General features: G+C 44.2%; 1 protein-coding gene across 1 annotated transcript in view; it reads right to left on the bottom strand.

Annotated features, from left to right (window-relative positions):
• The window catches only part of TMEM87B (transmembrane protein 87B), a 376,065-nt gene that overhangs the window by 53,330 nt on the left and 298,028 nt on the right, over positions 1 to 24,707 (bottom strand). Inside the window, exon 18 of the mRNA XM_078649037.1 lies at positions 15,836 to 15,903. Within this exon, the coding sequence (XP_078505163.1) occupies positions 15,836 to 15,903 (68 nt within the window). The remainder of the gene's footprint in view (positions 1 to 15,835; positions 15,904 to 24,707) is intronic.

The raw sequence follows: 24,707 nt of genomic DNA on the forward strand, positions 1-24,707 counted from the left end.
AAACCGAAAATCCCTATTGAAAACAACAGGGCTGACAAGTGATGGGGTACAGACTGCGCAATTTGATGTGCCTAGATGTATCAGCACAACAGGGCACCTGACGCCAAACCAGCACCCTGTACCCAGCCGCCCCTGCGCCGCTGCGGGTGCACTTTTTGTGCTAAACAGGATCCCCTTTTGCCCTGAGCCGAACACCAGGAGCTTGGCTCCCACAAACATGTGGCCTGCTCGCCAGCAGCCACCAACCGGAGGCCCCCTATCCCTCTTTGAATAACATTGGGCCTCAGCACTCTGCAATCGGCGCGGAGGGTGTAAAGAGAGTGCATCCTTGACCCTGGGGGACCCCTGAATCTACCCCCAGAACCTCAACTCCCTCTACTGAATACTTACCTCAAAACCGTTAACACTATATTCCTCCATAGGATAACATTGACTCTTTCTTGGATAAGTTTCATAGTGTGGAGTTTGAAAACCTAAAGAAATTCTTTAAAATTGTACTATTCAACCAAACGATTCTACTTACCTGTTTACAGGAAATGCCCCAGAGTAGTATCCAGGTATACTACTCTGAGTAAGAAAAGTAATCTAAAAAGTCACTTACCTGGTATTTTACTGAAAAGCCCATTCAAGTCTATGTACTGTACTTACAAAGTATTGCATTACTCTGCAACCATACTGTAAGTCAAAACAAAGTGCATATACAATTACAATTCAAACTGTTCACAAACTGTATTACTACTGTAAAGTATGTATTGCTTACCTGTGCCAGGCTTGCTTGGTTCTAGAAAAAAAAAACAGAATATTTTCTTACAAAAACAATTGGTCTGAATTTCAGTCTTTGAGTGTGTGAATTCATTTGCTGACTGAGTGTGTACAACAAATGCTTAACACTGTCCTCTGATACAGCCTTACTGCTCGACCACACTCCTACAATTAGAGAGTGAGGTGCTATCTAACTTTACCTCTGCCTACCTTTGAGGTTCCACTGAACTCTGTGCACACTATACCTCACTTTGGTATAGTATATACAGAGCCAGCTTCCTACAGCCCGCCATTCTTTTTTGGAACGCGGAAATAGCAAGAGTATTACCTCTCACCTTTTTCCAAGTTCAGTACCCTCACTCACGATGGATCCCTTGGGCAAGCAACAGGCATACTTCCTGTAGCAGGATTGACAGATGATCTGCTGGGATGAGTGCCTGTGTAGGAAGAATAGTGGGGGGTGAGAAGAGGAATTGTCACTGGCATAACAAAACGTGAGGGGGCCTGCTGCAAGATATGCCCCTCACACTCACATAAGTAGGGGCTGAGGGTTCCCCCTCTAGTAAGCCTTGGAGCCACCCTGGTCTCTACAAACGGGTCCCAGCCCTAAACTCCTGGTACCTTCAAGGGGTGATGCTTCAGATTCGCGCCAGGGCTCCCACCCTCCTTCACAGCTCCTCTGCTCCCAATGGCTCGGGCGCCAGTCCGTTACTCCTTCCTGCCGCAAGGTGTGTTGCCCCCACTTCTGTCAGGTCTCGGGCCAGCCGCTCTTTACTCTCACTTGGCAGACGGCCCTGGTGGTGGGCTAATTGCCTGCCTCCGCCACACTTCTCTTCTCGTCAGGAGCTGGGCCTCTCCCCTTGAGGTGGCTCAGAGTGCGAGTTGCGTAGCAGAAATCTGCCCCTCTCACATGAGCCACCGGCCATGCAGGCCCGTTACTATTTCTCAAGGGGCAGTAAAACTGTGCCCCGGCTCAACTCAGACTCGGAAGGGGGCAATATCGATTCCTGGCTCCCTCCAATACTCTGCTCTGTAATTTCACCGCTTATATCAATGCTTAAAAGGGTAGCGGGCAGCCACAGGACAGAGAGACTGAGTTCCAAGTCCTACTCGGTCACCATCTTGGCCACGCCCGTGGTAGTTTTAAATATCAAAATTCTAGGATTCCAGGAGCCAAATCAATTGATTGAGTTGTTTGGTATTGGGGTGCATCACTCTTCCTTGATCTTGAGTAGGTAGGTGTGACCAAAGAGGTAGTTTCTCGTGTGGCACTATAAAACAGTTGCAGTAGGGTTGTGAACCATGCCTGCCACGCCCATGAGGGGGGTATTAGGATTAGCATTAGAGATGTTTGTGTTAACTTCTGAACTACATATGGAATGAGTGGGAGAGGAGAAAAAGTGTAAGCAAATACTCCTGACCAATTCATCTTTAGGGCAATGACCTTGGATTTGGGGTAGGGGAACCTGGAGGCATCCCCATCTTTTGAAGTAAGAGTGGAGTAGTGACACATTGATCTTCAACTTGTGCACCTGGCGCGGCGTCCGGCTGAGCATATTAGCAAAGTCGTTGTCCATCACAGGTAGGTATTCTGCTATTAGGCAGATTTTGCGATAGATTGCCCAGTACTAGATAGGCTCTGATAGTAGGGATAGCTGTGAAGAGTATACAGCCCCAGTTTCTTTTATATAATGCATTGCAGTCACACTGTCTGTTCGTATTAGCACTACTTTCTGGTGTAGTTGGATTGAGGAAAGCTTCAAGGGCTAGTAGCTCTAGGCAATTAATCTGGAGATGTGTCTGAGCTATTTTCCATAGATTCTGACATCTTGCATATGTGTTCCCCATCCATGAAGGGATGCATTTGTGGTAATGGTGATTTGCGGAATTCGGGCTTTGAAGGGCCAGACTTGCAACGAGTTGTTGCTGTTTGCAGAGATCAAGGAGTTGCTGGCCCTACCAACAATACATCTTGTAGACACCCCTCCGCTAGAGACCATTGAGATTGCAGAGTGTGTTGAAGGGGACGCATGTGTAGTTGAACTCGTGTTACTCTGGCTGTGAAGGAAGACATCATGTCTAAAAGCACTTTTATTGTGTGATGAGGCTGTGAGTGAAAAAGAGGTAATATTACTGTGAATAGTTTTCACTCTTTCTGGACTGGGATAAGCTTTAGCTGTAACTCAATTGTCTCAGAGTCTAGGGAAGGCTGAATTTGCAATTGTTGCGGATGAGATTTTTGTGTGTTGAGGGTAAGGAATATGCTACTTACCAGTATGCATCTGTTCTTGGCATAGAGGGCTGCAGAGTGGTACATTTATGAATAGATCGCCATCTGGTGTTGGGCTCGGATGATTGCACTTGTTTTTCTTCTGGAGAAGTCTTTGTCGTCATCGATGACTCCTCCTCTTGGTGTTAGTGCGCATGGGCATCGGCTCCATCCTTAGATTGTTTTGCCATAGTAGGGTTAGATGGAGTAGTGTAGTAGAATACATAAAGATATGCCCATGTAAGTGTATCTAAATAAGATAATGTTGGGACAGACACAGGTTTCCGGGGAGGCAGGGAGGGCATGTACCACTCTGCAGCCCTCTATGCCAAGAACAGATGCATACTGGTAAGTAGCATATTCCGTTCGAGGCATATGGGCTGCAGATGGTACATTTATGAATAGATTGTACAGCAGTTACCTCCCTAGCGGTGGTCACCAGTGTGTCGCAACTGTTTGAAATAGAGTTTTTAATTCAGCTTGGCCCACTCTGGCTTGTTGTGTAGCCTGCACATCAACACAGTAGTGCTTTGTGAATGTATGTGGTGTAGACCAAGTTGCTGCTCTACATATGTCATCTAGGGGAATGTTCCCTAAGAATGCCATAGATGCTCCTAGCTTCCGTGTAGAATGAGCTCTAGGAGGAACAGTTAATGTTCTCTTTGCTTTAATGTAACATATTTGTATACATCTTACAATCCATCTAGCGATGCCCGCTTTAGAGATAGGATTGCCCTTATGTGTTGGGGAAAATGCTACAAATAGTTGTTTAGTTTTCCTGAAGTTTTGTGTCCTTTCTATGTAGTACAAAATGGCTCTTTTGACATCTAGTGTATGTAGGGCCCTTTCTGCTACCGTCTGTGGCTTTGGAAAAAAGACTGGTAGTTCCACCGGCTGGTTGATGTGGAATGCTGAAATTACTTTAGGCAAGAATTTTGGGTTTGTTCTAAGAACCACTTTATTCTGGTGCAACTGTAGGAATGGTTCTTGTATTGTCAATGCCTGTAATTCACTTACTCTCCTGAGTGAGGTAATGGCTATAAGGAAAGCCACCTTCCATGTAAGGAATTGTATCTCGCACCTATGCATAGGTTCGAAAGGTGGTCCCATTAGTCTGGTGAGTACTACGTTGAGGTTCCAGACCGGGGAAGGTGGTAATCTTGGTGGAATGACTCTTTTAAGGCCTTCCATAAAGGCTTTTATCGCTGGCACTCTGAACAGGGATATATGCTGCCTGTTTTGTAGGTACGCTGCTATAGCTGCTAGATGTACTCTGATAGATGTGTACGCGAGATTACATTTCTGTAAGTGTAGTAAGTAGCAAATAATCTCCCTTGTTGATACGTCCAGAGGGTTGATATTATTAGTTGTACAGTGTATAGCAAACCTCTTCCACTTAGCTGCATAGCATGCTCTGGTGGTGGGACGTCTCGCTTGTTTAATTATCTCCATGCAATTTGGGGGTAGATCTAAGTACCCAAATTCTAGGATTTCAGGAGCCAGATCGCTAGGTTCAGTTGTGTGGGATCTGGGTGCATTATTTCTCCATGGTTCTGTGTAAGGTGTATGGGTAGAATTCTTAGCTTTTGGTGTGGCACTTGTGAGAGTTGCAGGAGCGTGGTGAACCACGGTTGTCGTGCCCACGTGGGTGCTACTAGTATCATGGTCATTGAGTGTTGCAGCTTTCTGACCACTAATGGGATTAGTGGGAGAGGGGGAAAAGCGTATGCAAATTTGTTGGACCAATTTATCCATAACGCATTGCCCTGCGACAGGTGGTGTGGGTACCTGGACGCAAAGCTTTGGCATTTTGCGTTCTGATGAGTGGCAAAGAGGTCTATCTCTGGTTGTCCCCATCTTTGGAAGAATGGCTGCAGTATTTGTTGGTGCAGTTCCCATTCGTGTATTTGTTCCGACTGTCTGCTTAAGATGTCTGCTATCTGGTTTTGGACTCCTGGTAGGTGTTCGGCTAACAGATAGATGTTTTGAGGAATGGCCCATCTCCAAATTTCCTGTGCTAGTCTGGATAGTTGGAGAGAGTGCGTCCCCCCCTGTTTTTGAATATAATACATTGCTGTCATGTTGTCTGTTCTGATCAGGACTGCTTTGTTGGTAACATGTATTTGGAAGGCTTTCAATGCTAGAAACACTGCTAGTAGTTCTAGATGATTGATGTGCAGTCTTCTTTCCTGCACACTCCACCTTCCTTGTACTGTGTATTTCTCCATATGTGCTCCCCATCCCGTGAGCGATGCGTCCGCTGTTATTGTCACCTGTGGAATTGGTTCTAGGAACGACCGCCCCTTTGCAATGTTTGTTGTGTTCCACCACTTCAGAGAGCGGTGTGTGCGGTCGTCTACCAACACCAGATCTGTAATCTGTCCTTGAGCCTGATTCCACTGTGTCGCTAAACATTCTTGTAGCGGACGCATTTGTAGTTTGGCATATGGTATTAGCAGTATGCAGGATGACATCATCCCTAATAGCTGCATGAACACCCTTGCTGTTAGTGAGTGTTGTGGTTGGAATCTTTGAATGATTGTAAGCATTGTTTGGATCCTGACTGGATTGGGGTATACTTTGGCTTTTTCTGTGTCTATAGTAGCCCCCAGATATTGTTGAACCTTGCTTGGTTGCAGGTGTGACTTTGTGTAGTTCACCGTGAACCCTAGCTGGTGTAGCAGCTGAATTGTCTTTTGTGTGTTCTGAAGACATTCCTCTTGTGACTTGGCTTTTATTAGCCAGTCGTCCAAGTAGGGGGAAGACATGTATTTGTTGTCTTCTTAAGTGAGCTGCCACCACTGCTAGGCATTTTGTGAACACCCTTGGTGCCGTTGTGACACCAAACGGAAGGACCTTGAACTGATAATGTTGTCCTTCTACCACAAACCTGAGGTATTTCCTGTGGGCTTTGTGAATGGGGATATGAAAGTAAGTGTCTTTTAGATCCAGTGTAGAAAGAAAGTCCCCTTTCTTCAGTAAAGGAAGTACTTGTTGGAGCGTGACCATGTGGAAATGTTCCGAATTTATGTATGCGTTGAGAGGTCTTAGGTCCAGTATTGGCCTTAGAGACCCGTCCTTTTTGGGAATTAGGAAGTATAGGGAGTATACTCCTGTTCCTTGTTGGTGCTGTGGAACCTTCTCTATGGCATGCTTTTCTAGCAGGGATAGTACTTCTTGTTTTAACAGTGTCAGGTGATCTTGTTTCATTGGACGCTGTTTGGGGGGGATGTTTGGTGGGGTAGCTTTGAGTTCTAGGCAATAACCATGTTGGATAATTTGTCTCACCCACCTGTCTGATGTGATGTTTTCCCAGACAGGTAGGAACTGTGATAGGCGTCCCCCGACCGGTGTTATATGGTCTGGGGGGAGCTGTATGAAGTCACTGCTTTGGGGTTGGTGAGCTGCGGTTGTTGTTGTTTCCGCGACCTCTACCCTTGTTGTTGTTACCTCTGTAACCACCTCTAGAATTACCTCTGGGTGATGTAGGAGTAAAAGAGGTTTGTTGCTGGCTTGTACCTGTATTTTTGGATCCTCCTCTATAGGTGGACCTACGAAAGGAACCTCTTTGTGTCGGCTGTTGCAATGCTCCCATTGATTTAGCCGTTTCCGTATCCTTTTTCATCTTTTCTAAGGCCTCATCTGTCCCTGTGCCGAAAAGTGTTTTCTCATCAAAAGGTTGGTTCAGTAATGATGTTTGTACCTCTTGTTTGAACCCTGAAACCCTAAGCCATGCATGTCTCCTTAACATGATGCTTGTGTTTATAGATCTTGCTGCAGTGTCTGCCGCGTCTAGGGCGCACTTGATTGAAGTGTTAGTAATTAACTTCCCTTCCTGTATGAGTTGATCTGCCCTCTTTTGATGTTCTTTAGGGAGATGTGTGATGAGTTTTTCTAATTCATCATAATGCGCTCTGTCATAACTTGCAAGTAGTGCTTGTGTATTAGCTATGCGCCAGCTGTTTGCCGCTTGAGATGCTACTCTCTTGCCAGAGGCATCTATTAGCTTAGACTCTTTGTCAGGAGGTGGAGCTTCTCCTGTAGATAAAGAGTTTGCTCTCTTACGAGCGTTTGTGACCACTAGTGAGTCTAGAGGAATTTGTCCTTTAATGAATATTGGGTCTTTTGGAGCTGCTCTATATTTCTTATCAATTCTTGGGTTCAGTACCCTAGCCCTCACCGGGTCTTTGAATATCTCTGATGTGTGATTGAGAAGGCCCTTAAGCATTGGTAGTGTTCCTGATGTTCTTTGTGCAGCAGGTAGTGTTTCTAATAAGAAATCCTCTATTTGAGGTTCTGCATGTAGCTCTACCTTGTGGTATTTTGCTGCTCTATTAATGAGTTGCGCAAAACCAGTATTATCATCAGGAGGTGAAGGTTTTGACGGATACAATTCAGGGTCGTTATCGTTATCTGACCCTACATTGTACTGTTCCCATGGGTCTGCCTCCTCTGGGATTGTGTCTTCATCATCCCCAAGATGTTCTCCCTCCCCTGTGTCACTTTCTACATCTGTTGTAGGTGTAGATGGTCGTGTGGGAGGAATAGTTGGCCTATTGTGAGGAAGAGGAGAAGAGGGTGTGTCTCTAGGTTGTGGAGAATGGGGGGGGGTTGTATTTGTCCCCATTGTTCTCTTCTTCGGAGGAGTTTTTTCGTCCGACTGTTCATTCTTCCTCTTTTTAGGTAGTTCTGTGACTACCTTGCCAGTTTGTGGATCAATAAACAGTCTTTTGTTTAGGATCGGTTTTATATTCCTGTGTCGGTACCGCAGTTTTCGGGTCCGAAAGGTGTTTTTTCTTCTGACTGTCCATTTGTATTTTCGGCACCGAGATTTTATTCGGATCCGATGTTTTCGGTGTCGAGGATGTCCTCGGTGTCGAGGGTGTTTTCGACGTCGAAACGTGTTTCGGTGTCGACATGGACTGTTTCGACTTCGAGCTTTCCTTGACATGGAGCTTCGGTGTCGATGTGGGTCGTTTATCGGAACCACCATGATGGGAGACCGAGTGTTTCGGTTTCGGTTTCGTTGCCGGGCCCGAAGGCGGGGCGTCGGAAACTTTTTTCGGTTGTCTGACCGGGCTCAAGGGCAGGGTCGACACCGTGCGGGGTCTGTTCTTTGGTAAAGGGACGTCGTCACTCACGGTTTGCTGGACGTCGATTTCTTCGACGTCGGACTCGTCCGCTTCTGACCCCGCTTCGTCGACCTCCTCTTCCTCCTCTTCTGGGTGCTGGTCCTCGAACAGCTCCGGGATTGCTTGTGACTGCATTCTCGATACCTCGTGTCTTCGGGCTCGACGGTTTCTAATCGTCGATTTTGAGGAAAATGCTGCACAGGCCTCACAGTCCTCAGGGGACAAGCAGAGGTTGCACACCTCGTGTAGGTCCTTGTGTGGGAACTTAGCACCACACGTTGGACATTTTTTGAATGGAGTCCTTTCCATGGACTCCGGGCTGGACTACGTCGAGCTGGTCTTCTCGTAGTCGTCGTTCTTCGAAACGCGTCGAGATGGAAGTGAAGTCGCGTTCGATAACAATACCGTCGAATTGGAAAGGGTTACGCGCCGAATATAACCTTCTTTATCGAAGTCGGTCCGGAGCGCTTCGATCCTCATCCGAACCCGATGGCGGAAAAAAACAATCTAAGGATGGAGCCGATGCCCATGCGCACTAACACCAAGAGGAGGAGTCATCGATGACGACAAAGACTTCTCCAGAAGAAAAACAAGTGCAATCATCCGAGCCCAACACCAGATGGCGATCTATTCATAAATGTACCATCTGCAGCCCATATGCCTCGAACACCCTAGTTTCTGCAGAAGGCTGATAGCTTTTTGAGTACCTTGAAGACACCGTTGGTAGCTAGGGCTTTGATGAGCTAATCGTCTAGGTAGGCAAAACACATATTGCCTCCCTTCGGAGATGATCTGCCCCTACTGGAAGGCACTTTGTGATACCCATGGGAGCTGTAGTGAATCCAAAGTCTAGTACCTTGAATCGATAGTGTTAAAAACATAGATGACGGCGGTGTGCTTGATGAATGTGGATATGGAAGTATGCATCTTTGAGGTCGAATGCGGTCATTAAAATTCCTTGCTTTAGCAGTTGTATCACCTTGTAGTGTGACCATGTGAAAGTGTTCTGAGGAGATATGCCTGTTGAGTGACATGACATTTCGGATAGACCTTAATGTTTTGATCTTTTTGGTCAAGAGAAAATAAAGAAAGTATACTATGTGTCCCTGATGTTGTAAGGGTACTATTTCTATAGCCCCTTTTTGAAAGAGAGAAACAACCTTGTCATGTAAAAGTGTAAGATGTTCCTTCAGCATATTTTGCGGTTTTGGTGGAATTGTGGATGAAATTTGTTTGAGTTCTACACACTACCCTTCTTTGATTATGGATAAACTTCAGCGTCAATGTACCTTTTAATGCCTTCTTTCCTGACAAGTTGGTTCTAAGGACTTGGACGTCCTGAACTACCCAAATTTTATTCTTTCATTTTATTAAGGAGTTTTACATAGCGCTAGCCTGACCCGAGGGTATCGGAGCGCTTCACAACAGTTTTTGAGCAAGATTCATACAATAAGCAGTATTCAACATATAAGTTTGGCAGTCCAAGTGTGATAAGCAGCATTGAGGTAGTACGTGAGACCTGAGATAACCTCAGAGTGCACGTTGTCTTGGGGTTGAACCAATTAAAGGGGGGGGAAGCAGGTGGGTGTCGAATAGCAGGCAGGAGGTAAGTTTTAAAGCTACAATTGTACTACAAATTGTAACTCCTTTTCATATCGGTCAGACTATCATCCTTCCAGCATTTTTTGCTCTACTTCATCACTCTAAGTAGGAAGAGAATCTCCAGTTTCTGGATCCTTAAAGAGCATTAAGTGTCTATACCTATAGGACCAAGGAGAGGATGGTCAGCTCTTTGAAGGGTTCTCAGTAGCAAAGGGCAGGATAATGCAAAAATGGACCGTCTCTCAGCGCAATGTTCTCTGCATAAAGGTCTGCCATGCACTCATGAAGCATCACCTGGCACACTTGCAGGCACATTCCTCTAGGGCCAAAGCTGCCACTGCGTTAGCAAGTGGAGTCCCTGTCCTGGACATCTGTCAGGCAGCCACATGGACGTCAGGTCACAATTTCACAAAACACTACTGCCTCGACAGTAAGGTCCTTCAAGAGGGGCATTTTGCCCTTTCGGTCCAGCAGAACTACTTGGTTTGAGTCAACTCCAACTCACCTTTTTTGGAGGTACTGATATTTTATCTATTTACAAGGTAAAGGGTTTGAGTCTCTGCCGGAACGCTCAACTTCCTGGGATTCTGGGCAAATCACTTAATCTCCCTGCACCTAACAAAAATGAATGTGTCCATCTGTAACGAAACTGGTGCTCATGTAAAGCGCTCTGATACCGGATATCTTGAGGACGAGTTCGCCCTATATAAAACTAAAAAAAAAAATGGTCTGAGGTGATGTGTTGCAATTGTGCATAACACTGCTGTAACCTTTCCCCAACCGGTTGGGGGAGGTGTAGGTGGTCATAGTTTTAGAGGCTGGGGGTTTTGGTAGTGGTTGCATGGCCTCCACCTTTATATATATAATTTGTTTTATAGAAAGATCCCTGGTAAACTGACTAATAGGAGCTGTGCTGTTTATTGCCACTGCCGGAGTCAGTGTATAACCCTCCTCTGGTTTCACCCTAGTATTGACCCAAAAAAGGAACCACAGTGTTAATATGTTTGTAGGGCCCCCATTATACTTTAACAGTCTCAGTGTCCTTTTTTAACTTCCCTGGGCATTTCATCCACCTGTGGGCCAAATAGAGTTTGCCCATCAAAAGGTAAATTGAGCTGGTTGTTGTACATTTGGTTTGAAACCGGAGACTCAGCCATGCATAGTGTCGGATGAGGATACTGGTGGCAACTTTGCAGGCACTAGTGTCTGAAAGTTTAAGGAACATTGTATAGTGGGATTAGATATAGCCCTGCCGTAGTCTATCAATTATGCTGCACATTGTTGATATTGAAAAGGGAGGTGCTGCAGTAGTTCTGGCATTTCCATTCTATGTGGTCCAATGGTATCGGGAGAGTAGCACCTCAGAATTTGCAATACGCATGTGTTCGGCTGCTTGTGCTGCAACTTGTTTACCTGCGGCATCAAATTTCCTACTTTCCTTTATCTGTAAGAGGCCACATAAATAAGAGGCCTTGTAAATTTGCTCTTTTCCTGGCTGCGTTGTACCATCAAGGATTCTGGTGTGACTTGGTCTTTAATGTATTCAGGGTCCAATGGGCATGCCTTCTATTTCTTTTCAATACAAGGGGTGACTACCCTAGATTGATCTGCCTGCTTAGATCTGTCGTGTGTGGACGATAATACAATTTAAGCATAGGGAGTGATTGAGCTTTTGTTTGTGAAATATTAAGGTGTTTCAACCAGGAAATTATCTTCTTGTTGGATAGTGTGTAGGCTTACTTGGTGGTGTACATCAGCACTACTGATATTGTCATGATAGGATGATGTATCGTCATGTGGTAAGAGTGTGGATGGGTAGATATTAGGATCTGTATCATCCAGGGGATCAGTATCATAAATATACCGTGGATCAGGGGCAGTATTGGGATCTCCGGTGAGTGTGAAAATAAGGGATATTGTATTCTTCAGGTTGATTATCACCAGTAAGTGATTGATTGATTGATTTGGTGAAAAAGTGGTTGCTCAGAACGCAAGTATTCTGGAGAGGGTGCTTGCACTGACCTTGAAGGTACCGTAAGTGAAGACGGAATAGGAAGGAAAGGAATTGGAGGAGAAGGAGGAAACAAATAGGACTTGTGCCTCTGTCATGCCTTATTTTTTATTTAGTTGATGGGTTGGTTGAGGCCCAGCAATGTCTTCCTCAAACGTTTTTCCTTTTTTTAGGCTGAAGGAAAACAGGTGGTGGTGGCTTAATGCCTAGTTTCCGAGTGCCAAGGAGTACAAACGAGTCTTTTGTTCTTTTGTCTAGTTTGTCAAGTGCTCAAGAATGGGATGCAATTGTTTTTGTTGGGACTCTGTGCTACTTTTAGTGTTTTTCGACACTGAAGATGTGGAAGACGTCAAAGAGCCACTTGTACTGGTTGCAGACGTCAAAGAGCCTCTTGTACTGGTTGCAGTCTTTTGAATTTGTGGTTTCGAGGACGACAGCTTATGTTCCAGTTTTGATGCCGAAGGCTTTGGCGTAGACCATCTTTCATCTTCAAGGCTTCTTTCAAATCAGCTGTACATTGCTTTGGCTCCGAGTTCTTGCTTGGACAACAATGTTGTTTGTTTTGGTGCTGACACGAAGCAAACTTTAATGTTTTATATTTTTTCACGCTAGTTGAAGGCTTTCTAGGCAAAGAGGATTTGTGTGTATACACCTGTTGATGGAGACCTCCATGTCCCAAAGGCAGTGGGCTCCGAATACCTGTTTGGGGGTGTTTGGTAGGGGTTTGCGCGACTTTTGCCGAGGTACTCATGTGCCCCTGTATGGAATCTGGCTCTGAGTCAGAGCTATCCCCACTGCTAGCCAGCAGTGTCTGCACGTCTGGTGGCGCCATCTGTCGCTCTGTCTATTCGGTTTCTTGACTAGATCCAGTGCATCTTCTGTGAGTCGCTGCATTGTTGTGTGGGCCAAATGATGCTCCGTCCACTGCAGAAGTATTTTCTTGGACTGGAACGCTAAACACCCTCACAGGATGTCTCTTCGTGCTCAGGTGACAAACACAAATTGCACACTTCATGTTGATGTCGCAAAGAGTACTTAGCGTGCAAATTAGGGCAAAAGCTAAAGGGCATGTTTTCCATCCGTCATCAATGTAGTTCTGTAGAATGGAGACAAAGAAGTTGTGGAGCATCAGGCACGATCTCGGGCAGGCGCTGGGAAGTAATCAAATAACACCCATTGATTGTCGTTAGGATATGAAATGCATTGGACTGAAGTGAAAAATCCGAGGAAAAGGCTTCGGTCCCAGAGCTGCTAATCGTAGTCCAAACCGGTGGTGGAAAAAACAATCTAACAAAGGAGCCGAGCAACATATGCAATAAACAACGGAGGAGTCACTATACCTCGTGACTCGAAGACTTCTTTCAAGAAAATCAACTGAAATCATCCTAGCCCAACCCTAGATGACCGGATAATACTGAGCATATGTAACTACGGCCAACATCCCACGAAAAGTTATTTCCATGGCTAGACTGGAAACCAAAATCAGCCCTGAAAAAAATAGCCAACCCAACCCCAAAATGCGGGAAGCAGTAGCTAGTATGAGAAACTCCAAGAAAATACCTGAGTGGCGGAATGGACAAACAAGCCCGCCAATCTTTCGCTCTAGTATTCTTCTATCCTATGGTATCAATATTGTCTAGTCACATGTCTTCTAGAAAATCATTTAGAAGATCTCGGTCTCATCTTGGAATTTACATATGGTTTTGTAATAGTCTGTAAAGACCTCTGCAATCTCCTCTATCATTACTAGGCCACTCTGTTAAGACAGTAGTGCTTAGAACTACCTAGCACTGGGCTCTCTGTGACTCAAACAAGCAATTAAAGTCCTCCCTTGTCCCCATATCAGTAAGGTTCTCCTTTGAGCAGTGGTCCTTTCCTTTAACTGTTCTTTTTAACATTTAATTTTGCTCCCTTTGAACAAGGCACAGCACCATGAAACTTAAAAGATAAGGATACAAAATCTAATCAGTCCCATAGTGAGACCTATGAATTTGCCAATGGATTGATTACAAGTGACAAGGTAACTTTTGTGTGACAAATTACTCATTCACTAGACTGATGACAGTTGACACCAGGCACCAAGTCATGTCATGAAGTAGTGTGCTAACTGTCCACAAATGCACATTGTTAAGGGTATGCAGCACTATCTGAATGCAATTACAATGCACAGAAATACTGATGCATTGTATTTAATATAAATAGTGAGTGAGTAAATAAATGTCAAAGTTACCTTGAATTTTTTTCATAACACACCATGCACTGATGAGTAATGTAGTAGGGGATTTACATATTTAATAATGGCCTCTGCCTATTAGGTGTTGATTTGCTGTTAAAATTCTTTTCTTGACGATCTGTTTTCTCACAGTGTGATGCCTTCACATATACCAAATGCACCCTGTTACTTCTTTTTGGTGATAAGTTGCTTTTTTGTCGTATTGTTGTCATAAACCTGAATGCATTCAATAATACTATTCTGTGTTTACACAAATTACAGTGTATTGTGTCTCTCATTACCAAACTACAGCCTTGTTTTATCCTCAGTTAGGAATCACGTATAAGAAACGAGTACTCAGGCTTGTGAGCCTGAAATGCTCTCTTAAATGCCTGATGTGCATATCTTATTATAACTCATTTCACATGATGGGAACCCTCCAACTTCATAATGCGATATTTTATATACCCTCTACTCTTGAGCCTTTACTATTCGATATCACCCTCAATCTTCTCGTGCTCCTGACAGAATTTAACTGCCATTTGGAATGCCTTGCTCTGGTCCTTAAGAGAGTTCAGTGTAAAAGTCCTATTTCAATAATAAACCATACAAGGGCAAGAGTGATGCCACAGGTTTAAGACTTACATCTTCATCGTCCCTCTTGTACATTCGATATGTAAAATCATTCTGACACTTAAAAAGCATTCCACAAGTGCTCAATACTCAGTACCCATCACCCCCAACATGCCGGACTTTTCTAGTTAACTCGAAGAGGGATTTGGTGACTAAGAAAAGTGCAGATGGGTGGGCGACCCTCAGTGCTCAATTTGAACTGGTGGTTTTCCGGTGCTCGACACGGGCACTTAACTGTGAACACCAGCACTTGTTACAATCCACCACATGGAGGTGCTGTCTGTCTAATTTATAATGAGCACAACAGTTGTTGAAGAATTTAATATACATTAAAAATGATTGCTACCTACCACAAAAGCCATTCGTAAAGCTTTGGGTGGCCTGGAATGGTCTGAATTGTCACACTTGCAGGAGTGTGATGATTAGTAGTTGGTTGTTATGGTCATTTTCAGCACTGGCAGGGGCAATGGCTGGTGCAATGCAAGCTGCAATGGACTCCTGATGCAGGCCCTAGCACTTATTTTTTTTTTTAAACAATTAGTCAATGGAGACTCTTGTATGCCCACGAAAAGTAGCAAATGAGGCCAGGTTGAGATTAATTCAACTAAAATACATGCACCAGGTATATTCCACTAGAACAGAACTGCTCAGTAGCAGCAAGTGGATGCAAATGAAATAGAAATAATAAAGGACAGTAGTCATTTATTTCAAACAGATTAAATTCAGATCATTTTTACCTTCAAACCTTTTTTGGATCTGCGAGTGGACAATAGCCAACTCCATTAGCAGAAATGTGAATAAGTCCATTTTCTCGCCGTTGCACTTTTGTATTGAATGTAGCATTTGTACAGTATGCTACACCCACTAGTGGTGAACAGAAGCAAACAGATCTCATGTTTCATACAAGTTATGTGTATCAACTCGATACACAAATGAAGTAATTATGTGCTCGGCATCATGCTGGAGAGAGGAGGTAGTCCTTACTTTTACTACCAGAGTTGAAGTCCAGAAGGGGGATAATACATTAAACAACAGGTACATAAAGGAAAGTATACAGCACTCAGATGTCACAGAGATCCAAATACAAAAGTCTAAAAACGAAAAAGGTTTGGGGTTTTGGTTTAAGTGTCAAACAATGTCTGTGCAGAGCACAAAAAAAACATTGGCACACTAATAAGTCATCAGCTCAAAAATGCACAATGTGCAGTACTTACAGCATTGTTAGAGGAGTGTCTTGTGCCATTGGACTCTGCTTTTGATGATCTTAACTTTATTCCTTCAGCTGTAAAGAAAAAGCACATTTAGAAACACAATAAGATCATTCTTCTCTACGAATAGTGCAATCAAAGATATTTGTAGTAAGCGTTATCAGACTTCATTGATTATTAAATTTTGAAATTACAATACAACCTGAAACTACTTTGTTCCATTAAATGGCAATGAACATATAGTACTGAATCTCAAGACAAACAATACAACAAATTGATAATTTCCACCTGTGAAAGATAATAGTAACTAACCGCACAATCATTCTTCTCCCTTATACTAGCGCAGCTTAGTTTATAACAGGATGGGCTGGAGGTCACCTGGCCACTCGCATTTTCCAGAATGCACACTACCTAGTTAGGGTATTATTGCATGGGTCTTACTACTGTCTAGCTGTTCTAGTGATTTGTAGTACAGTAGGTCTCTAGGGAGTTTCTGAAGGATGTCCGAGAGTCTATCTAATGCAGAAAGAGCAAGTTTCAACAGATGAAAACTTGGTATGAAAACATTCTCCTACCTTTAGAGAGAAACTTGTCATTGAGATGAAAATGGACACTACTGAGGTTTATGGAGGCAGCATACAAATCGATACCCTTGCGTGGAGTAGGCAAAGACTGTATAAACATCTAAATACTAGGCAGCTTAGCGGCAAAGGGATCCCCTCTATAATAGGCAACAGTGTAGAGATTTCCTGACTTTTATGATGTGATGCAGTTTTCTACTATCGAAGTTCAGGCAAGATGTATCCTGCCTGTAGCTGAGCTGCAAACTGAAGAACATGAGGTACCATCAAATCACCCACGGTTAACGGCATCCACTGTTAACAGATTATCTTCTCAACCAACTGTTCTGCAAATCAAACAGGTTCCCATTCTTATATCTTAGCTGGTAAACAACTCACCCGCATATAGGGGTTCAGGTACTACATGTTATTAGTAGTCCACATACTACTCAGAATATTCTACTCCCAAATTATCCACAGCTTGGTGACCCGCTGACACTCCAATTCCTCGCTCAAGGCCCAAAACCAATGTGATGTAAACTTGTTACACACAGTCTTTGAACTAACAATGCCGCCTATTGTTAGTGGAATGCTTGCTATGGAATCATTGATCAAAATGAGCATATAAAGACCTGTCACTATTTTTTTTAAAGTTTATTATCATGGTTCCCCCTATAGATTGCTGCTGCATTTTCCTTAGCAGTGAGCATATAAAGAGGTAATATTACAGAGGAAAAGGATAGAATTATCTTCAGCAGTCATTCGGGTTGGATAAATTGCTGATTCAGATGTTGCCAGGCTCTCCTCGCCACTAAAGTGCTCTGATCAAATGATGAGAAACGCAAATGAGTTCACATACAGGACAACAAAAGCGATTCCACTCAGAGCGGAGTCCTCATTGGACGGCCTCCTTCCTGAGGAATCAGAAAAATGCAAGAACCTGCAGGACCAAATAAAGTGAGGAAATAAATAAATTTTTCAAAACAACATTTTCAGCTAATATTTGGCTGAAATTAAAGTATAATTTCCAGAATATGGTTCGCTCTCACCTGAGGTGGGAGAAGCCTTCCCCATCACTGTGTCTAGGTTTGCTCCTAACAAGAGTATAAGTGGAGCAGGAAGACGCGAACTGTATTGTGCATTCAGAAAGAACCCAACTTCACATAGGTGACTGAACACACAGTGAAGGTGCATCCCAGATTCCTTGGAAGATTTTACTTTATTTGACTAACAAAAGTGCACATGACCTCCCTGCTACACCGTCCATCACCTTGATAGGGTTTGAATATGTTTATTTGGTTTTACACTGTAACCTTGCCTGAATCACTCACAAATAAAGGTCATGAAGACCTCATGCACAAATTATTCACAATGGGAGTCAAACAAGACATATGCCTATAGTAATCCTCAAAAATTGTACGTGTATATGGTACTGTAATACATTTGCGTGTGATCTCATACCTCAAATAGGATTTGCAGCTGTTGGAGTACATGAGACCACCAACCTCCCCCACAAAACTCTCAATAATCAGTAAGCAGTGATCTGCTCCACAATAATTCCATAGATGTGCATTACCTTAAGTCTCTGTCAGTTGGCCATTAGATTTATGACCATTCTTTCTTAAAAGGTTAGCATACTCACAGCATCCGCCTTTTTTCTCACTGTTGGCACATGGGCTGTGTTCCATTCCCGCAGGATACAATGTTTCACCATTGCTACAGACAACGCTAACCATCTCTTCCCATGTGCAGACAAATCTTCAAGTTGGTTGAATGCATGTTGCCCCAATTTGATATAAAGAGTACCAGACAGGAGTCCAGAAAGCTGATATTCTGGGGCTTTACCAAATTATATGCAACATATCTCCTTCCATCTTGCCATAGCGCTAGCAGTGCGTAGATGGTGTGAGATTTTTTTCAGTACAATTTAAAGGGTGACCAATGACTTATGCAGACATACTTCTTCAAGTTCCTACTGTGGACCAGTAAGAACTCCGAACATACCTCTTTTTTGAAGTCTATTTGACAATTGGTTGACCAGATCCTGCGTAAGAGCCTTTTGGTTATTTTAGAGGAAAGCTTGCCGAATATATGAGAGTATAAGTCATAAATTAGCTTTTTGTAGTAACCCCATTTTGTCAAGAAATCATGCTATGAGTAAGGTTCGGGTGGACCTAAATGGACGTTGGCAAGGATATTCCGAAGACAACTTCCGGAGACAACGTCTGTACTTCCAGAACTGGGTACGTGGAAAGTGTGTCCCCCTGAAAGAGATGACCAATTTGCTGGATACGCTTGGATGCCCATAGGTCCTAGAAAATGAGTGAATCGTCAATCTGAATAGCAGGGTTGTGCCAGAGTTGGGCCGAGGGATGTAAGAGTCCATCTTGTTGCAGAGTTTTGTAGGTCAACTTCAAAACATGTATGGGGCGTTATAGCACTGGATTGTTGAGGTCTTGAGATCCTCTGAGCTATTTATAACTCTTGTGTGCCTACGGCCTCATTCTGGATCGTTATTCCTTTAACAACACAGTCCGGGGTTTATAGGTCCTTTTGAACTTAGCAGATAGTTTGCAACAACTGGTGAGCTGTATGGTAGCATTCAATATTAGGAAAGCGAATGCCGACTAAATCAGAGTCAGCACACAGTTTAGACATAGCTAGTAGAGGTGTATCCAGGTCAAAGACATAGACTTTGATATCTTTATATATTTTTTGCAGGGTTGTACGCAGAATCAATAGATTCCAAACACATAATCGAAGTGTGGAGCCACTGACATATTGATGGTTTGAATTTGGCTCCAGAAAGAAAGGTGTAGGTGCTTGCATTTTATAAATTCCCATGCATCTGATCGATTAGGGCTGCAAGGTTGTCCATCACAATACGCAGAGAATCCTAGCTAACCAGTATTCCCAGATATTTTAGCTTGTGCAGCTTCCATTTGAAGAGGACGCCAGATACAGAACTAGCAGTTATGACAGCAGTCATCAGCTTGGGGATGGATATATCTGGCTCTGACAGCATCACTAAGAGGTCATCGGCAATAAATCATGAACTTCATATTACCAGCTGGAGAGGCAATGGTTTTAATTCCCTGATGGTTCTGGATTTGTGTTGCTAGGGGCTCAAGTGCAAGCTGAAAAAAAGTGGGGACAAAGGGCAGACCTGTCTCATACCCCTGCCAATAGTCAGATTCTCAGAGAGGAAACCCTTGCAGACGATTAGTGCCAATGGTGCCAAGTATAGGGCTGTACCATGTTGAGAAATTTGGGTCCAAAATCCATTTTGGTCATGACTGAAACAGATATCCTGATCAAAGGCTTTCTATACATTGAGGGTGAAGGTTACCCTTTCATCATTTTCTTTACGGAACTGCCACAAGAGATGGAACAGAGGTTGCAGATGATTTCTTGAAGATCTTCCAGGGACAGAGCTCACTTTATTTATGTGAATGCGTAGGGGATTGCCCTACATATCATAATGGCGAGCACCTTAGCCCAGATCTTTATGTCACTAATCAGCAGGGATATAGATCTGTAGCTTTAGAGTTGCAGTGAGTCTTTGACTGGTTTTGGGATCAAGGATTTGAGTACCTTGGTGAATTCTTCTGTAACCTCCCAAAAGACCTTTGTCAAAAGAGGTACCGTTGTGTCGGCTGTAATTTTTTTAAAGTCCAAAGGGAAGCCATCTTCTCCAGGGGCTTCCCCAATTGACATCTATTTAATGGCTTCCGGGACCTAATCTTCTGTAAGGTCTTCTTCCAGGGAATCTCTCACAGTCGTGCTAAGATGTGGCAATAATACGTCAGACACAAAAGTTTTCTCCGCCTGAGTATGTCTGGTTGCTCCGATTTATGTAACGGAATGCAATAGACAGCACATTTCTTGGTAATATCTAGGGGGTAATACAGTAGCCTGCTGATAAAGTCATGAAATGCTGGTGTGGCAGAAGCGCTTTAAATCTTCTTTCAGCTGTAGGGTACGTAATCGGCCTGCCTTTCACCCCCCCTAGTTGTGGCTCTTAATGCTTATTAGTGCTTTCTGCCAATGTAGAATAAATAGTAATAAGATCATACTTTTTCTACTATTTCTTTGTGAGAAGGTTGCGTCGATCAACCAAGTCGGTGGGTCTATATGCATGCTGTAGGGCACCTATTCCCTGCTCCAACTTGTGTTTTGTATCGCGGAGAGCTTGACACTGTATTGCTGCATCTTCAATGATCAAGCCCCTAATATAAGCCTTTTCAGAGGCACAATGACTCTGTTGGGAGATTACAGATCCAACATTTAACTCCAAGAATTCTTATACCTGTGAACAGAGTTTCTATTTGTCCTGAGGTTTTCTTAACTGCAATGTATACATGCGCTGGGTGAAGGAAGCAGGCTCTGTATATACTATTGTCTAATCAAAAGAGAAGGATCACTTGTCCTGCATAACATTGGGTATGCGGGAACGGTTCTTTCAAGTCCCAATAAAAAACCCTCATGCACGTGTTGGATGTTGGTAACGTTGAGCGGTATATCTTTGTTCTCCGCTTTCCCTCACACGTGTTTGCATAATCATAGGGTTTAGTGGTTATGCAACCTCCACCAGGAGGAAATACCCTTTGTTAAAACAGTAGTGACCAGTAATGGTGCTCGTGATATAGTGAAGGTGTATTAAAAGTCTCTAGGTTCCAGACACTGTTATATATTCATTCTGGTTCCAAGAGGCAATAAAATTGATGTAGGTGACTTGGAGTTATTATGACTCATTCACACTAAAAAAATGGTGTAGGTCAACATGTTTCAGCCCTCAGTCGCCGGATGGTCGAGTGGGCTTTCTTCAGGACCAGGGGGTGAAGTGTATAAAAAATGTGAGATATACTCCTAAGAATTACTTAGTGTATCTGTGTTGAGGAACATCGTTTAATGCGGTTCCTAAAGGTCCTAAGGTACCTTCGACCGGTTTAATTCAAAACCTCATCGGGATCCAAGTGGGTCAGCGGGGCCTGCTGCAGTTGCTCCGTTATTCAACTGGTTCTGACTCTGCCAATGATGGTCCCGGAAACGAAAGCCCACCCGACTATCCGGCGACTGAGGGCTGAAACAAAGGGTATTTCCTCCTGGTGGAGGTTGCATAACCACTAAACCCTATGATTATGCAAACACGTGTGAGGGAAAGCGGAGAACAAAGATATACCGCTCAACGTTACCAACATCCAACACGAGGTTTTTTTTATTGGGACTTGAAAGAACCGTTCCCGCATACCCAATGTTATGCAGGACAAGTGATCCTTCTCTTTTGATTAGACAATATACGAGTATAGGGAACTGAACGGATCACGGATTCCTTCCCTCCCCCACTTTGATTTGGTATCTGTATATACTATACCAAAATGAGGTATAGTGTGTACAGAGTCCAGTATTTGTGGTAGTGTGGGTGAGGAGTAAGGCTTTATCAGAGAGTAGTGTTAAGCATTTATTGTACACACTCAGGCAGCAAATGATGTCACACACTCAAAGACTGAACTCAGACCAATTTGTATCAAAAATATTATTTAGTTATATTTATTCTCTAGAACCAAGCAAGCCTGAAACAGGTAAGTGTAAATAGAACTTTTCAAGGCAGGTTGAACAATAAAAGCAAGTTGAATGAAAATGTCTTTGTTACATGTTTGTTAATCTTTTCAATACAGTGAAAATTACTGTTAGATTACTTTTCAGATTACTTATGGATTCATTTTTTACTGAGACTGATATGCCTAGTTATCACACTGGGACATCTCCTAGAGAAAAGAAGTTCTCACTGTTTTGCAGTTTTTCAAGTTCTCATACAAAACCAACTCCACACAACAATTTTCAAGGAAAAACAATGTATTCCTCTGGAGAACCTGTGGTTATCGGTTAACAGGTAAGTACTTGGTTGTGGGGGTTGATATTCTAGGGTTAGAACCAGGGTTCCCCCAGGGTCAAGGATGCACTCTCAAAATACCCTCAGCGGTACTAGGGCGGACGGGTGCTGAGTGCTGAGGCCCAATGTTATCCAATGGGGGCTAGGGGGCCTCCGGTTGGTGGCTGCTCACAAGCAGGCTACAAGGTTGAGGAAACAAAGCTCCTGGTGTTAGGCTCAGGGGAAAGGGGTATCCGAGTTAGCACCCAAAGTACACCCGCAGCGGCGGCTGGGTGCAGGGTGCTGTTTTGGCGCTGGGTGCCCTGTTTTCAAGAGGGATTCTCTTGTTGCAACAAAGACTGCAGGCTTGGGGACGAAGATATTCTGGAGGTGACCACTGGTTTTTAGAGGTGAGTTATGATGCCTAGGGATGCCGGGACACCTTTGGTTAGGCCACCCAAGGCCGTGGGACGTCGGGTGCAGGGGTGTCTTTAGGCACCGGGTTTTTCTTACCAGCTCAGTTTGCGGTTGGGGCGATCCCTCAGAAAGAGGCTGCAGGCTTTGCTTGGAGATTTGAGGCAGGTCAGAGATCACCAGATCTCAGGTTAGGATCGCCAGGGAGACCACCTCGTGGTGTTGGGGTACTCGATCTGTAGGCGTCGGGTGCAGACTTATGGTTTTGGCTGGGGTCAGAGTCTGTTGGTGAGCAAATCCGGTTCTCACAGTAGACAAAGTTGTTGGTTTGGAAGGCAGGGCAGGTCCTCCGGGTTCTCAAAGTTGCTGGCTGTAGGACACACCCAGATTTCGCTGGAACAGGTTCGCAGTGGGGACAGACTAGTAGGGCTGGGGCCAAGTCAGCGGGCGTCCTCATCTTCTTAGTTTCAGCACTGATTCTTTGGTCCTTCGTCTCTTCTTGTCGATTCTTGTCGGAGGAGGCAAGGTTCAGGGTTGCCCCTAAACACTACATTTATTAGGGACGTTATAGGTAATTAAAAGTTGGGACCGATGGGCTCCTTCCTTGGGGTGGGTACACGCCCTACTATGCCACCCACCCACAGTGGGAGAGGACATATGTCTCACTCTGGTTGGCTGCCCCCCCCCCTCTGCAAGATGGCAGGGACTGAGAGTTGTGCTTAACCTCGCCTCCCCCACTTGTGGGGTGGGGTTGGCAAAGGTGGGCAACCTCCCTTCTTCACTTGGTTTTCCCGCCGATTCTCCCACTCACAGTGTGGGGCAGAACCAGTGGGGGCCAGCAAAAGCCCGGGGAAGCTCACAAAGGCAGCAAGCTTTTGAAGCTTCCCCTTGGTGGACCCTGCCCATCCTGGGGGAGGAGGCGTTGCACCTCATCCCAGGATGTGCATTGTTTCAGACCCCCGAGAGCAGCAGACTCTCGACCCAGGGGTCCAGAAACATGTCTGCTGGTGGCAGCTGGCGAGCTGCCACTCAGCCTGGACACTAGTGTTAGGTCGTTTTTCTGGGGGCATCTCTAAGATGCCCTCTGAGTGCATTTTTCATAAATCCCACACTGGCATCAGTGTGTGTTTAATGTGCTGAGAAGTTTGATACCAAACTAGTAGTCTAGTAGTCTGAGTAGTCTATCTTCCTCACCCAGTCTCTCTAAAGCTTGGATGATTCTTGTCGAAGAGATGAGTTTCTTGCACTAGAACAATGTCCAGAATGTAAGAAGTTAGGTAGGTTAGAATATTTTTTCCAATCATGATATGTAGAAAAGTCATTGACATCGAAAGACCAGGCCGTTCGTGTTCTGGCAGTTTACACTGGGTTAGTCAAAGCATGTGGGCTGTACCAACCAATGATTAAAAATCATGAAGGTTCTTCAATCTGTCCAATATGTCACAGCTATAGCGTTACTGCAGGTATCAGATGAGCAAGCTGGAGGTGGTTCGAGACAGTGTATGGAACTTTAAACCAGCGTGCTTAACTCACAAGGCTGTGGCTCTGCCGCATAAGCAAAAGTATAATGAAGCAGCATGTAGAAACTATTGCAAGCTATAGAAATCGCATGCAAAGGAGTATAGTGATATCCAGGGGGCATCCCCATTAGGGATAAACAAAGGATTAATGACTTAGGCAGGGATCTAGATTCATCTCACGGCCGTTGGGGGTCCTTCTCACCATGCCTGTCTCGTACCAGGTGTCTGGAAAGGGATTGCAGATTAGTGCAAGGATCCAAAAATCGAGGAAGGGTGATGGCAGTATCCCCACTTGATGGAGATCTCCAGCTGATGTAGATTCATGTTCCTTTGGGTGTCAATCATATCCCTGAGAAGTTGTTCGAGTTTTCCGGAGTCAGTGAATTAATTGGTCACCTCATCTATTGTTATGACCGTAATACAGGGTCTAGAAGGCTGTACAGTATGTTCAATTTTCGTAGTTGTGGGCGAAGGGCCAAAATGTTTTCCACAAAATATAGGTATCATACAAG

The sequence above is a fragment of the Lissotriton helveticus genome, chromosome 6 (assembly GCF_964261635.1).
Source record: "Lissotriton helveticus chromosome 6, aLisHel1.1, whole genome shotgun sequence".
In the NCBI taxonomy this organism is placed as follows: Eukaryota; Metazoa; Chordata; class Amphibia; order Caudata; family Salamandridae; genus Lissotriton; species Lissotriton helveticus.